Source organism: Eschscholzia californica, unplaced genomic scaffold (assembly GCF_041429995.1).
Source record: "Eschscholzia californica isolate CP2 unplaced genomic scaffold, dmEscCali1.0.p SCAF_4, whole genome shotgun sequence".
In the NCBI taxonomy this organism is placed as follows: domain Eukaryota; kingdom Viridiplantae; phylum Streptophyta; class Magnoliopsida; order Ranunculales; family Papaveraceae; genus Eschscholzia; species Eschscholzia californica.
Genome location: NW_028238461.1, coordinates 37,119,976 through 37,136,874, shown reverse-complemented (window position 1 = coordinate 37,136,874; position 16,899 = coordinate 37,119,976). Strand labels below are relative to the sequence as shown.

The 16,899-nt window shown below is 35.1% G+C and overlaps 1 protein-coding gene across 1 annotated transcript; it reads left to right on the top strand.

Moving 5' to 3' along the window:
* Positions 1-591: 591 nt before the first annotated feature.
* Positions 592-13,645, top strand: LOC147544439 (ubiquitin family protein). The gene is made up of 7 exons (XM_086673264.1): positions 592-978; positions 1,538-1,670; positions 11,884-11,966; positions 12,071-12,149; positions 12,233-12,342; positions 12,956-13,020; positions 13,252-13,645. The coding sequence occupies exons 1-7, from the start codon at positions 859-861 to the stop codon at positions 13,343-13,345; spliced, it is 684 nt and encodes a 227-aa protein (XP_086529390.1). The 5' UTR covers positions 592-858; the 3' UTR covers positions 13,346-13,645.
* Positions 13,646-16,899: the final 3,254 nt, after the last annotated feature.

Here is a 16,899-nt window from a genome sequence, read left to right as displayed (position 1 = left end):
GAATTGAACCGCGATTTTGCAGTTGTGATTAGGAAATGTTTCTTATTTGCACATATTTTGTATATAGATAGAATATGTTATCGATCTTATAGATTCCCTAGGGAAAATTTTTTCTGGAGAACTCCTGTCTTCCCAAGTCACTTAAATGCTTAAGATATTTTCTGTCCTGAATCTTGGATTGAATTTGGGATTAGGTTGGGAAAGTTTTATGTACGCTTCTACCTCCCATATTCGAGATTTTAAGGCGTCGACCCAACTTCCTTAGACCTCCCTTACCTCTCCAAATTCAGGGCAAACCCGGTTAAGTTTAGAGCCAGAGCAAGGCTTAAGCGCCTAGGATACTCGTGTTGATCTCCTAGTTCTGGACTTGAATAACAAAGCTCTTTCGGATTAATCTCCTTGATGACTTGACATGGATTGACTTACTGATTTTTTAGTATTTTTTTACTTATTGACCAAGTCAACTTATGACCAGTATTTGGATCATCAGTGGTGGTGATCGAAGTTAAGGTGGGACATGAAGATTGGGAGACAAAAAATAAACAAGTCGATCTTTCGCCTTAAAACAAAGTTAATCCCAAGTCAAATCTTATTGACAAAAATCTTTAATTTCCCGACGTCCCAAAGCTTCCACTCTTGATTTGCTTAATATGTACTAACATTTTGACCATTTTCTATGAAATAAACCTGCACCTACAAAGTGCAAAACAACAAACACCTAACCTAAAGAGTCGATTATCAAATCCGGTCGGGGAAGACCAGAGGAGACCGGAGGAAAAGATTCAGCAAAGACCAAGCAATCGAAGTGTAGAGAGAGAGAGAGAGAGAAGGTAGTTGAATTGAAGTTGTAAAAACCAAATGGTTGAGATAACAAATAATATGGATGGAAAGGGAAGAGATGAAGAAATGGTGGAAATTATTCTGAAAACAATCGGTCCTGCTCGTCCTTCACGAATCCAAGTTCCTTCTACCATCAAAGTAAAAAACCCCCTTTTTATTTTCTCTCTCTTAATTTACTTTATACTCGTGATCGATCGATCCGTATACCTTTTATCCTAGGGCACATTATAACAATAAACCAGATAAATTGGTGTCTTTTTCATTCTCAATTGTTTTCATTGTGGTTCACTAGTAGATAGATTGAAAAATTTTGAGATCAGTAGTAGATCATTGAATTCTATGACTCGTTCCTTAATCTTGATTAACAAATATTTCTTATTTCCAGTTCAAATTTAAACTAGGGTGATTAAGAGATACAGCCACAATCTATTATACTGTTGTAAGATGGATAACCATCTCGAATTTGGTGGGTGTGTACGATAGGAGTACTTTTTTCTTTTGGTATATTTACTTTCGAGTGGGGCTTCTTAGTTCATTTGTATTTCTTCCTTCGGAGATTTAATATTTTCTTTAATACGTTGAATCCTTGACGATGCTTCTATATCGATGAATATACTTATTTGATTTATGTAAAATTATATTTGCTTTTGGCTAAAGCCCCTAATTAAATATACTTTTTCATGTCTTCCATAAATAGGTGCTTAGTTTGAGAAGTTTGATTGCAGAGGATTGTCGGTTACCAATTCAGCAATTGAAGCTTATTTTGAGCGGTGAAATATTGCACGACACCAAAAATGGAGATGATGTGTTTCTTCGGCTTAAAAATGAAGGTACTTGACGAATCTTATGGAAGTTGTACTTTTTTTGTTTTCTTATTTTCATATTAGTGTTTCAATAGACTTCCTAGTTCCTAATACGTTTTTTGTACTTCGGCCATCTTGAACTAATCATATTCACATTCATTCCAGTCAGACAGTTTTATGACTGACATGAACTTAAATTTAGTATTGGGCAGTTTTATTATTTGAAAAGTCTTTGAAGAATTGAAGGTCACAAAGATCACTAATCACTTGTTAGAATTCGTTTTGTTATCTTGGCCTCTTGGGTATAACTAATTTGGTGGTATTGTTATTCTCTTCTATTGTCTTGACACATGACTTGTTCTCGCTGAATCCTGGTAACAAAGATCACTAATCACTTGTTAGAATTCGTTTTGTTTGGGTCCTAAAACTTTTATCGGATAACTTTTTGTCCACTTGTTGATTGGAATTGGGAAGATACTTTTTTATATTTTCCATTGTAAGCAATTATTTATTTTCCACTGTAAGCAATTACTTGCTTTTTATGTGTGAGATACATGTGGTAGGAATGTTGTTATAGGTAGTCATGTTCTAGTCTATATGTAATAATGCAATCTGCAGAAAAACAAAACAGAATATGAAGTATAAGTGTTGAAGTTTGTACAAAATACAACCTAGACAGCCTAATAAGTAATATCCATCCATTTTTAATTAGTATTGATCCCTAGACGTGTGATTACTATTTAGTATCATATGAGACACTATTGTAGGATTGTAATAGGCTATCAATCATTATATAATCTCCCAATGGTATTATACATGTCGATGCATGAAAAGTGGCAATGTTACTGTTATTATTTGTCTATGCTAATGCGTACTGATCTTAAATATGCATAACATGTTCAATTGTACTGTCCTAATTTAGTTTTGGTAGTAGAGCATCGTTAGGTTAGGGCTAATGTACTGAATTCAGCATCTAGACATTGGATTAGTGTACTAGACAATTATGTTTAAACAAAAGGATCTGTATGTGCACTTGTAGTGGATCAACTTGGAATGGATACAACTCAAATCACTTAGGCCTTTCATGCCATCATATTCCGTATAACAAACAGTAACTAGAATGGAAGCACAAAATGCTGCCATTAAACACTCGACTGACTAGTTTGGAAATGCCGCTTGAGAATAATCTAAAACTGAAAGAGAGAACATTTGGCCACTATGAGTGGAACGTGATGCCTTTTGGGCTTAAGAATGCCCCCTCAGAATTTCAAAATATAATGAATGACATTTTCAGTCCTTATACGTCATTCTGTATTGTTTATATCGATGATGTTTAAAGTGTTTATCTATATTCTCAGAAAACACTAAAACATTTAGAAGATTACAATGGAAAGAAAGGTGACAAAAGGTTAAAATTTGAAGAGCCAGAGACTTATAGTCTAAAAGAAATTTTACAAAGAGCTAAGACTTCAGTTTCAAAAGAAGAAACTCCTGGAGAATCTTCTCGCATTAATGAATTACTGCATGAAGTCAAAGTTCTCAAAAGAGAAATTAATACTCTTAAATCTAGAGTAACTTCTCTTGAAATTAAAAAGGATAAATCTATTCTTTCTGAGTCTGATTCTGATCATGAGTCAGATGAAGAAGAATGGAATTCCTTAAAGAAAAAATTAGATACTTTAACATCTGTTAAAGATAAATCTTCAAAAGACGAAGGATCTTTGAAGGATGAATCTTTAACATATGTTAATATGTTAGACAGGGTTATTACCCATAAATGGCATATTAAAATTAAAATCATTGTTCATAGAGAATATACTCTCTCTGCAATTGCCATGGTAGACTCTGGAGCAGATTTAAACTGTATCAATGAAGGATTGATACCCTCCAGATATTTTTCAAAAACTACTGAAATTTTAAATGCTGCAGATGGTAGAAAAATGCTTGTAAATTACAAGCTACAAAATACTGCAGTTTGCAATAATGGAATTTGTTTAGAAATGCCATTTATAATGGTAAAGAATCTTTCTCATGATGTTATTTTGGGAAATCCTTTTCTTCACATGTTATATCCCATTAAAAGCATTAATGAGAAGGGTATAACAAGTTCCATTAATTCCCAAGAAATTACATTTAATTTCGTTACTGAACCTCGTTATCACGAGATTGATTTGTTACAAAAGAAAATTCAAAGAAAAGAAAATTTTCTTAACTCCTTATCTCAGGAGATCAGTTACATGAAAATTACTGAAAAAATCAAACATCCTTTAATTCAAAGGAAAATAAATGATCTTCATGATCTTATTGTCAAAACAATATGTTCTGATTTCCCCAATGCCTTCTGGGAAAGAAAGAAACATATTGTTAGTCTGCCTTATGAGCCAGACTTCAATGAAAGGCAAATTCCCACTAAGGCTAGACCTATTGCTATGGGACCTCGCCATTTGGAAATTTGCAAAAAAGAGATTGATGAGTTATTACTCAAAGGTTTAATTAGAAAATCATACAGCCCTTGGAGTTGTCCTGCATTTTATGTTGAAAATGCTGCTGAACTTGAAAGAGGTGTTCCTAGGCTTGTAATTAATTACAAACCTTTGAACAAAGCTCTTAGATGGATAAGGTATCCAATCCCTAATAAAAGGGACTTATTAAATCGGCTGTTTTCAGCCAAAGTTATGTCCAAATTTGATATGAAATCTGGGTTTTGGCAAATTCAGATCGATGAAAAGGATAGATACAAAACTGCATTCACAGTTCCATTTGGCCACTATGAGTGGAACGTGATGCCTTTTGGGCTTAAGAATGCCCCCTCAGAATTTCAAAATATAATGAATGACATTTTCAGTCCTTATACGTCATTCTGTATTGTTTATATCGATGATGTTTTAGTGTTTTCTGAGAATATAGATAAACACTTTAAATATCTTCAAGCATTTATTAATGCTGTCAAACATGCTGGTTTAGTTGTGTCAGCCAAGAAAATCAAATTATTTCAAACAGAAATAAGATTTCTTGGCCATACCATCAAAGAAGGGACTATTTTCCCTATTGATAGAGCTATTACTTTTGCGGATAAATTTCCAGATGAAATCAAAGAAAAAACTCAATTGCAAAGGTTTTTAGGAAGTCTTAATTATATTTCTGACTTCTATAAAAACTTAGCAATTGATGCTAAGCCTTTATTTGACAGGCTTAAGAAAAATCCTCCTGATTGGACTAATGTTCATACAGAAGCAGTCCAGAAGATAAAATTAAAGATTAAGGAAATCCCTTGTCTTGCCATTGCTAATCCAGAAGCTTTTAAAATTGTTGAAACTGATGCTTCTGAATTAGGCTATGGTGGAATCCTTAAACAAAGGATTAATAACAAAGAAACCCTAGTAAGATTTACTTCTGGGATATGGCAAGGGCCAAGGAAAAATTATTCCACAATTAAAAAAGAAATCCTTTCTATAGTTCTGTGTATACAGAAATTCGAAAGTGATTTATTAAACCAAAAATTTTTGGTCAGGGTTGATTGTAAGTCAGCCAAAGATGTTTTAGAAAAAGATGTTAAAAATATAGCATCAAAACAAATTTTTGCCAGATGGCAAGGCATATTGTCTGTGTTTGATTTTGATATTGAGTTTATCAAAGGAAGTAGTAATTCACTACCTGATTTCTTGACTCGTGAATTTTTACAGGGTCATGAGCAAGAAGTCTGATAATGGAAAAGGGAAAGCTAAATTGGCAGTTTCTCCCTCAAGCGCAAGTTCTCAGTCTTATAAGACTATGATTGTTAAAACAACGGAACAGCTTAAAGCTGAAGCCTTAAAGGCGACTCCTAAGGAGTTAAAATTAAGAGAAGATGCTTATTTAGCAGCAATTCAGTCTAATCAGACTAATGAATATATCTATCCATATATTCCTTACACTACTATATGGATAGCTCCTATTGAGCTAAAATACGCTCATCTTTCTCCAGTTGAAGCTTCATCCTTTTACCTTAGGGAATCAGCAGACCCATTCCTTTATCCTAAGGAATACAATTTTTACTGCGCAATCCTGCAAGTAACTCAATCAGTGGATTTTGATTCTGTCATAAGGTCAGGCGCAGAATGGGCTTATTCTAAAGCCTTTATTAAGAAAGTTGTTACCCCTGAAAATTGGCAGGGTGATTTATTCAAATATCATGAAATACCCAGAGCCGGAAGAAGAGAATTAGATAAATATTGGTTTAACTACTTCGACTACATTAAAGCCTGGGAAGGAGCCTTCTGTTATGAGAATAGACTAAAGAAACACAGTTGGTTCCTCCAATTTCGTGATTTCAACACCACTAATCTTCCACAGTGGTTCATCAAATGGTTTTACACTTGGGGATCACACCCTATAATTTTCCCCGACAAAGTTAGAAATATATTTGATGATTTTATTAAATCAAACCCATCATTAAAAAATCCCGAGCTTATCTTTGCAGCTCATTACCAGGTCCCATGGATAGCTAGATGGGACGTTGTTATTGCAAATTGTCCTATTAAAAAATTTGAGATAACAGTCTCTCATATCCCTTATTTGGGAAGAAGAATTCTCATTAAATGGTGGGATAAATTCGAATTCTTTAAGGATTCGAAATTTTCTGAAAAAGGAATTGTCTCATTTGAACCAGCACCTCCACCAAAAGCTCCTAAAAAGGATGTCTCAGAACTTCTCAAGGAACTGCTCGCTTCATCCTCAAAGTCAGACCTAAAGAAGCAGTTGAAAGAAATTTTAATCAACTCATCTGATGAAGATGACGAAGGAGACGATATTGAAGATGATGACTCTATGCAAGATTCCCAGGACCCATTTGCATAAAAGTCTAAATCTCAATTATGATCGCTTTTATTAAAGTGAAGCATTTTGTCAAAAGAAGGATATTTTTATAATTCACACTTTAAGGTGTCGGCATAAAATGCCAGTTATCTTTTGTAAAGGAACATGCATTAGCAGTACTAATAACCTGGCGATGGGGCCCAATGAGCACCCGGGGTTACTTTTACCAGCAATAATGCATAAAGGAAGAGATTCCTTTACAAAAAGCAATTGTAATACGTCATTGCTTATGTATTTTGTTTTGTTGTTTTGTAAGTGCTCCATCTATATAAGGAGACTTAGTTTATTTGTAAGATCATCTTGTAACACAACAATAATAATTTCATCAATAATATTCTCCTTCTCCACCATCACTTTTCTTCTTTCCACTTCCCTAATTTCATTATCATCATCAATCTAATTCTTCCGCGAGAGTGAATGAAGCCAAAATACATATTTCACAGGCTGTTAAAACAGAAGTTAGAGACAATCAGCCTGTACAAGTTACAGATTGTGTCAATACACTTCTGTATACAATAGCAAAACATTTTATTGGCACTACATCGTTGCTTATTGATAGATCTCAAGAGCAACTGATGAATTTAAAATGTCAGAACTTATCTCAGTTCAAATGGTATAAAGACGTATTCTTTTCAAAAGTCTTCACCAGACATGATAGTCAAAATGATTTTTGGAAAGAGAAGTTCTTATCAGGACTACCCCATTTCTTTGCGGAAAAAATACGCAATCGTATTAAGCAAAGACACAATGGAATTATTCCTTATTCCGAATACACTTATGGGGATTTAGCCTCAGAAGTGGTTGCTGAAGGCATTAATTTATGCAATGAAATAAAATTGCATAGACAAATCCAAAAGGAGAAAGTCCTTGGCAAAAGAATTATAGGGGACTTTTGTGAGCAAATTGGCTTACCACCTATTGGAACCTCTATCGAAAATAGAGGGAGAAGGACCAATAAGGTCTATACCAAGCAGAAGTATTTTCCCAAACAGAAAAAGAAAAAAATTTTTAGAGGAAAGAAAAGGAAGTCTGAACCTGAGAATAATTCTCGGCAAAAGACTATCCCTGTCTGCTGGAAATGCCAGAAACCTGGCCACTACGCTAATAAGTGTAGAATGAAAAAGAAAATCAATAGCCTGAATATTGATGAAGGCCTTAAGAGGTCACTTGAAAAATTACTTCTTAATGAAGAAGGAAAAAATTTTAAAGTAGCCGCTATTGCGGAAGACAATCCTGAGGAAGAATCATCTTCAGAGGAATCTGATGATCAAATAGAAGAATCTGAGGATGACTCTTGCGAAGGAAATTGTGATTACTACAAAGCCTTATGTCAGGCAAATGGTCTATTTCCTTTAACAAAAGAGGATAATTTCATCCTTGACCTTATTGATCAACTTTCTGATCTCATTGCTAAAAGACAAATGCTTCAAAAGTATTTAGAAGATTACAATGGAAAGAAAGGTGACAAAAGGTTAAAATTTGAAGAGCCAGAGACTTATAGTCTAAAAGAAATTTTACAAAGAGCTAAGACTTCAGTTTCAAAAGAAGAAACTCCTGGAGAATCTTCTCGCATTAATGAATTACTGCATGAAGTCAAAGTTCTCAAAAGAGAAATTAATACTCTTAAATCTAGAGTAACTTCTCTTGAAATTAAAAAGGATAAATCTATTCTTTCTGGCTCTGATACCATTCACTCTCGCGGAAGAATTAGATTGATGATGATAATGAAATTAGGGAAGTGGAAAGAAGAAAAGTGATGGTGGAGAAGGAGAATATTATTGATGAAATTATTATTGTTGTGTTACAAGATGATCTTACAAATAAACTAAGTCTCCTTATATAGATGGAGCACTTACAAAACAACAAAACAAAATACATAAGCAATGACGTATTACAATTGCTTTTTGTAAAGGAATCTCTTCCTTTATGCATTATTGCTGGTAAAAGTAACCCCGGGTGCTCATTGGGCCCCATCGCCAGGTTATTAGTACTGCTAATGCATGTTCCTTTACAAAAGATAACTGGCATTTTATGCCGACACCTTAAAGTGTGAATTATAAAAATATCCTTCTTTTGACAAAATGCTTCACTTTAATAAAAGCGATCATAATTGAGATTTAGACTTTTATGCAAATGGGTCCTGGGAATCTTGCATAGAGTCATCATCTTCAATATCGTCTCCTTCGTCATCTTCATCAGATGAGTTGATTAAAATTTCTTTCAACTGCTTCTTTAGGTCTGACTTTGAGGATGAAGCGAGCAGTTCCTTGAGAAGTTCTGAGACATCCTTTTTAGGAGCTTTTGGTGGAGGTGCTGGTTCAAATGAGACAATTCCTTTTTCAGAAAATTTCGAATCCTTAAAGAATTCGAATTTATCCCACCATTTAATGAGAATTCTTCTTCCCAAATAAGGGATATGAGAGACTGTTATCTCAAATTTTTTAATAGGACAATTTGCAATAACAACGTCCCATCTAGCTATCCATGGGACCTGGTAATGAGCTGCAAAGATAAGCTCGGGATTTTTTAATGATGGGTTTGATTTAATAAAATCATCAAATATATTTCTAACTTTGTCGGGGAAAATTATAGGGTGTGATCCCCAAGTGTAAAACCATTTGATGAACCACTGTGGAAGATTAGTGAAAGAAATCCCACCATCCTTTCAATTGACCAGTAAATCCTTGACTTAAGGCTTTGGCAATATTTTGATCAGAATTACCATGTGCTTTACAAGCAGTTGCATACATAGTCATGTAGTGCAATACCGTTTGTATTTGGTATTCTGACATGCCATCTATATTCCATTCATTAATGGATTTTCCATCAAATTGAACAGTCATGAATTCATCATGTTGTTCTAATTGAAGGTCTACAGGTGTAGGCCTATGATAATAGGGCTTTGCAGGAATATTATAAGCCATTTTCTTTTTGTAGGAAGATGCAAGCTTATTTACTTGAAATTTATTTTCATTATTTTTTTGTTCTGATAAGAACATATTCTCCAGAAGATTGATCTTATCTTCTGTTTTTGAAGAATTTTCTGCTTCATCATAAGAAGCGTCAGAATTATAATCTGACTCATGTGTCTCTAGAGGAGCACATTCATTGTCTTTAATTCCAAGATTTTTTAATCTTTTTATAATCTCATCAACCATTTCAGAATTCTGAGGATCCATTTTGAAATCAAAGTTTTCAGAACTCATTGGTTTGAATAAAACCTTTTCTTCAAAAGTAGTTTCTGAAATTTTAGAAACATTTGAAGCCTTTTCTTGTTTTTCAAAATCAATATTTTTCTCAATTCTATTTAATTGATCTCCCATTGTTCTGAGAGTTAAATTTGTAAAATTGTTTTGTTCAACAACAGCCTCAATGTTGTCGCTTTTCCTGTAAGGAGTTGCTACAACTTCTTCGTTGTTGATTCTTATTGCTAATTGGGTTTCAGGAGGATGAACACTCCTAAAAACTTTTCCATTTTTAGCAATAAAATTCTTATAAGAAGCTTCAAGAGAAAATATGAAATCTTGATCCTTGAAGTCAGGAAATTTTTCATAACATTGTTCCATAAAAATGAAGAAATCAATAACTTCTCCCTTTTTTATTAAAAACCTTTTATAGCGAGAAAACCATTTTTCATGACTCTTAGAGTCTTTAGCAAGGAAAAACCATGTTCTCTTAAATTTGTTTTCTTTGGAATAAAATAATTCTTTTGGAAGTCCCCTAAAAGGAAATTTAAATTTGAATTTTTCTTCTTCATGGATCGTTATAGGCGAAAGGCTATAATAACCCATATCAGAAGGAGTGGGGGATGTTCTTTCACTATTAATTTCAGAAGTGGGTAATTAACCCTATATTCAGGTTGGTTTACTCCGTCAGAGGTAAATTTTGTTCCAGAAATTTTTTCAAAATTAGTTGTTGGAACTGACGAAGTAGAACTTCTACCTGGAATAACTTTGTTGTTTAGGCTTTCCAATTTTAGCCTTGCAATTCTCTGATTAGAGAAGACAATTTCAACATCACCGTCAGGGAACTCTTTGATTTCTTCGAGTTCACGGTTATCTTTTTTAACAGGCTCATTAGCCTTTTCAAGTATCCAGTTTTCAGGTAAATTAACCTGATCCCATGTGATCGTTTTTGGGACCTTTAAATTACTTTTTTCTAAATTGGTTATAAACAAAGTAGTAGACCCCTTTTGATCTTGTAAAATATTTTTCATCTTGGGTACTACAGTGTTCATAACTTTATACTGAATCCTGTAAATAAGGATTATGTTTTCAGCTCCTTGCATCATATTAAATCCATCAGATTTAATGTCAAGGCAAAGAGAGTGCATAATTGTGGGGTCGTTTAATGACAGAGTAAAATTTGGAAAACACGAAAAGAATATGGGTCCGTCACAAAGACTAGACTCCACTATTCCAAGTAATGAGTCATGAAATTTGTTGTGCCTTTTATCACGTACACAAATAATTGCGGACGTGTTTAAGCCTAAACGGGTAGCAGGTTTCAAACCTACTTGAATTAACCCAATATGCAAGAATTTGTATTGTTGTTGTCTATGTTTATCAATCAAATTTTTTGACAACAGTTGGAATGAGTTGTAACACTTCACATTTTGCTACTTCCTCAGTCCCAAATTGAATGACCTAATTTCTATTTTGGGTTGTCCCATTTTAGTGTCCTATTTCTAAAAATAAAGAAAAGAACTTTTCGCTCTTTCCAATAGTACCCATTAATATCAATTTAATGACAACTTTATTTAAAAGTAAATTAAACTTTTTTATTGTAAATTAAAAAAGTTAGTGAGGATACAATTGGAAAAAGCATGTTATTTTTTAAAGTCAAACTTTAATTAATGATGTTCCCTTAAAAAGTTGGATTTTCAAAATAGGTCATTCATTTTGGGACTGAGGGAGTAATATTGTTAAACTATCTTTAGGAGAGGTCCTTCATCCAAAGGGATAGTGTTTGGTAGGGATGTCAGGTTCATGAGTTATGTCTTACATACTTTGGCACATGATGGGCATTAGAGTAAGGTTTTCATCTACATTCTAATCAAAAACTTGTGTGTAAAATGAAGTAGTCAATATAAGCCTTGGAAAATTCTTGTAGTGTCTTGTATGTGAAAGTGCTAGGAGTTGAGAGTCCGAATTGCATTTAGTTCAACTTATGCATACAAGATGAAGATCACTTAAACTGTAAACTAGTTTGAGAACCAAATTTTTGGCGTCAAAGCCATCTGCCAAACATTCCTTATTATCTGCTTTGTGGTCTCTGAATAAGGAATTATCTTTTGTAGCATGTGTTTCAGTTTCTGATAAAAGAAACTGGTATCGCCTTATTCTTGCTCATCCTTTGGTTTCTGGGTTTTTGTCATGTCTTTCAGATTCACTTATTGTTGCTGTCAAACCAATACCACCTTCCAAACACATTCGGGATGGCTTTGATGATGACGAGGATGAAGAACTGGTAGGAGCGATATAGGAATTCAATTACAGCAAACTAAAACTTGTTCTGGCAAGCAATATAATCTCCTTACAGTTATTTTGTTTTTCTAATATCCTTTTTCTCAGAAGTTTCAAACTCCACAATTGACAAGTTGGTGGAAGAGGAGAGCTTTCTCCTTCCTTCATGACAAATTGAAGCTTCCACGTAAGCTTCCACTTAAATTACATTACTTACACTTAAAATACTATCTAACAATCAAATGACTTCATTCTTTTCACTATTTATAGAAATCCTGTTGATGGCAATTTTCTCTATCAGTCTGAAGGCATGGGCTGTTGTGATCGTATGGTTTGTATTAGCACCTGTCGCATACAGATTGGATCTAGGACCTTTATATGTGAGTCGACCTTTTCGCTTCTTCATCATTTACATGATGATCTATATAGTTTTTGCTTTTCCATCACTCAGTGCTTTATCTTGGTATCTTATCCGGTTCTTTCATTACAAATTTTAATGCTCAGATTGCACCATCTGGCATGTTTACAACAATACTATGAATACCTCAACATTACCTCAGAATCCTTGACTAGTAGGGTGCGGATCCACTTGCCCGGTTCCTACTCTTCAAGATCTGAAAGGGAACAGAAGCCGTCTGATCGGGATATTGAGGTTATATTGAGGTATCAATAGTATTTTTGGCGTATTAAGCAAGGAATGAAATTTCGGTAGACATGAAATGGAAATATTTTCGGTCATTTGAAACGAAATATTTCGAAATTTATTTCCTTGACCATGGCATTGTTAAGAGAAACTTAGTTAAATTTTGGTTTCGATGGAAATTTCGGTAGGCATTTTTTGATCATCTCGACCAAAATATTTCGAAATTTATTGCCTTTATATTAATGTCTATTTTTCTCTGATCCAATAAATCATTTCAAATAAGAAGCATCAAAGGAAGGTAGGTAGGCTTTAGGTTATTGTTTCTAAATTTTTTTTTATGTCATATGCAGATACTTGGGACAGGATTCTCCATTATCCTCCTGAATCTTGGCAAAAGGCAACAAGGCGATCTCAGGTACATTTCATTTCTTGCATCCAGACCAATACTAAAATAGTGGATATAGTAAGTTAGAGTACAGTATGCTTGATATAAAAATTTGGAGTAAATCTTTGCCATTGTACTTTGATTCGTTTGCATGAATCGGAATTACATCTGGTTAGCTATGAAAGATGAAAACAATATAGCAACTATAATTCGCAACTATTTTGGAACTGTCAATTTATGGACCCTTTTATATGTCAACAGTGCATATTCAATTTTCAATGAAGATTTTAGAGAGCTTCCTGGGACACTTAATGCAGATCGTCTTGACAGAGACATACGGGCAGGTCAATTTTGAATCTCCCCAGCTTATCGTAGAAATCAGGGTGTATGGATATACATAGAAATAGGGAACTGCTTATGAAAATATGTTAGCTTATCGTGTTAAAAGATTGACTTCTTAACACAGGATCCTTATGTTCCAATTTTTTTTTTTTTTTTGAATTGTCAGTGTGCCTTGAACCCTTGACCTCTAAGATGGAAGACTAAACCTCTTACCACTCCAACCAAGGGTTGTTGGCTATTCCTATTACTTCAATTATGTAGAATCTGTACACAAATATGTAGTCCTAATATAAGATAACCATGTTCAAGAAAAGAGTAAAAGTAGAAAGATATGGGGAAACCCACCTCTGAATATATAACTCAACGAATATGTGAACATTTTTCATGATCAGACAGTTCTGTATTAACTAGGCATAAGTTGCATCTTTCGGAGCACGGCCGATGTCATTGAGCGCAATTGTAATACCTGTATTCTAGTTAGTTAAACCCTGGCTTAGTTATGCCTGTCCTAGAATTGTCTTGGTTGTCCAGAAGCACCTAATGTTGTCGAATTAATCTCATACCATTACGAAGCGTACAAAGCTATCTTGCATCGCCAGAGCCCAGTAATGGAAGACAGGTGCAAGAGAATATAATTTTAATCAGTAACATTTTCTGTAAACAAGGGCAAGGGGATGAGGAAGAAGTTCCAGGAGTTTATCTGTTTTTTGGTCTTCCTGTTCTGTTATTAAGGCCACACTGTATAGGGTGAGAGACTCCGAGGAAACTAGTAGATGAACAATGTTGTGGCTTTTCTTCCACTAAAATACCATAGAGTTTGGCAGGTCATTATCTTTTTCTACCCATATTAGTTTTGTGATACGGAAAGATTTGAACCTTAGTCTCAATACTAGAAATATACACATGTTTTTATATATCGAACTAAAATGTGACTTGAAGGGTAATTTACTAACATCTAGAAACCTCTAGCTAATTCTTATACACTCAATATAACCGACTTCACTTGTAAAATGCAAATTAGCACGAGTTTAGTTGCATGTGATGACAAGGTCGGAAAACGTTTACTGGGGCGTGTTTCATGATCAACAATGATAGGATGTACTTCAGCGGAGACGGACAGTAATTTTATACATAGTTTATAAAACATCAATAATTTCAAGGAGTCATCTTAAGTTCGTCATTTATCTTAACAAAGGTAAGTGAGAGAGAGAGACTAATTTCCCGCTTCCCTTTCCATGGCACTACTCCCAGCTCTCCATATCCTGACTTACCACCAACCAATTAAGGGCAAGCAACGGCTGTTTAAAAGTTTAATCAAGTCAAGCCGTAGCGTGTTTGCCCATCTATTAGTAAGGGCTACCCTTTTCAGCAGCATCCCTTTTTCAGCAGCTTACGTTATTCAGATGACGCATTTTGCCTCTGGAGAGTCGGGGCGGGTTTGGTCTCTGCCTTAGTCCAGGGATTTCGCCTTTGGATTTTTCTTCGTCCATTACATAGAGAGGAAAGACTTTCCAGATGCTCATTCATAAACTTCTCTTTTTTTTCATGAAATATACTTCTCAACATCTCTACTTTACCCTAGTTCTGCCTACGGGTGTGAATCGGCCCACACTCCACGACCCGTTGGCACGTAAAATCTTAGGTCCTAGGCGGCCTAGGACTCCTAGCGAAATTTAGAATGTTTTTTACAATGTCTACCATGACGGCTTGATAGCATAAGGTATAACTTTTTTTTTGTTGAAAACGACAATATATAGCACAAAGGCAAATACACAAACTAGTTCAAAAGGAAGTAGGGAAATACAGTCCATATACAGTTACAATTATTTTGCGGAGTCCATTAGGCAATTCTGTCTGCTTGGTAATTGCCTTTTCGAGAGATGTGTGAGTAGATAATGTCTTTGAAGTGCTTGCTTTTTCCCCGAATCGATGTAATGTGGTCTTGGGATTGCCATTGGATTGTGGTAGACGATCTTCTCAGATAATCAATGATGTTCCTATTGTCGCGCTCGATGTGCAAGGATTCAATTTTATGGTCCAAAGCGCATGAGATGCCCATAAAGATTGCTTTACATTCACATTCTTCCGCATTTCGACCTCGTCTAGTCTGTGATATTGCCAATTAGAAGTTTTCTCTGTGATCATAGATAATGCAACTAATACTTCCACTTTGGTGATGTGAGTAAAGGAAGCGTCTGTGTTGATTTTGATGAATGGATGAGTTGGGGGTGTCCATCTGGTGCTAGTTGGTATAGCTGTGGTGTTACTGTTGTTGACTGTCACGTTCGGGTAGTTTAAGATTTTCTAAATAACTTGTAAAGGGGTTTGTACCTGTTTCTGAAAGCATAATTCACATTTCGTTTTCCATATATACCAAAGAATTTTAGCATAGAGTCTAGTTGTGGAAATGTCCTTAAACATATTCTGAATCCTGCCAGGATACAATCCAACCTTTAACATTAACAATGCGATCAGTCTCTAAGGAAAAGTAAAACCATATGAGTCTAGCATAAGAATAATGCAGAAGAGCATGATCTAAAGTTTCCAGATTGTTGCAGTATATGCAATTAATACTGTTGCCAATACATTTTCCAATACGATGTTTAACTGGAAGACTATTTATGCAACATTTCTAAGAAATCGTTTAATTCGAGGTGTAATGTGGAGTTTCCAAATAGGTCCGGTTAATAGGTATTAGAGGTTTCGGTTGGGTGGTTTCTTCAGTGTGCTGATACATAGAGCTAATGTTATATTTGCCTGATTTATTAAGGGGCCATCGGATAGTGTCGTGACCTTGATCATTTAAAGGAATAGATTTAACAGTATTGTAGATATCAGTCTCAAAAATATTAGAAATAAGTTTCTTTCAATTGATTGTTAAATGAGCTAGGAAACCCAAACAAGGTTGGAGTTAGAGGGGTTGGTGATCGAAGGGGGATGATCGTGTGACGCCCCAAGCCTAGCAGTTATCGATATTGTCCTCGCTTTGGACACCTCACATAGGTACGGTGTTTTGTTCTTGGCGAATGCTCCACGACCCCTCAAAAAGGCCTCGACATTGGCGACGACACACGATTCACCCTACCATCAGAGTACGCAGCGACACCGTGGACCCCCCACATGTACGATTGTGTCCTTACTTTAGTCGCCACCTACCGTGGTATGAGGTTTTGTTCCACACAGTGGAGACCTCGACACTGACCAAACTTGAGCGTACACCTATACTCCAGGCTCCGGACACTCTCCTAAGCAATGTCAGACTATCACAATCCCCACACCCTCAGCGAAGAGATGTCCTCGGATCTGATACCAATTGTGGTTCCCCAAGCCTAGCACTAATCGATATTGTCCTCGCTTTGGACACCTCACACAGGTAAGGGGTTTTATTTTTGGCGTAGGATCCATGATGGGTCATGAAAATGTCCTATCTAAGTCGTTTAATTTAGCCAAGTTAGTCGATTTCGAGTCTTTATTATAATAAAATGGTTGGTTTTCTTGATTAGGTGTCTTTTGGAGAGTTAGATGTGAAAAACGGTTAAAAACGAGGAAAAGGTGCATGAAGGATAT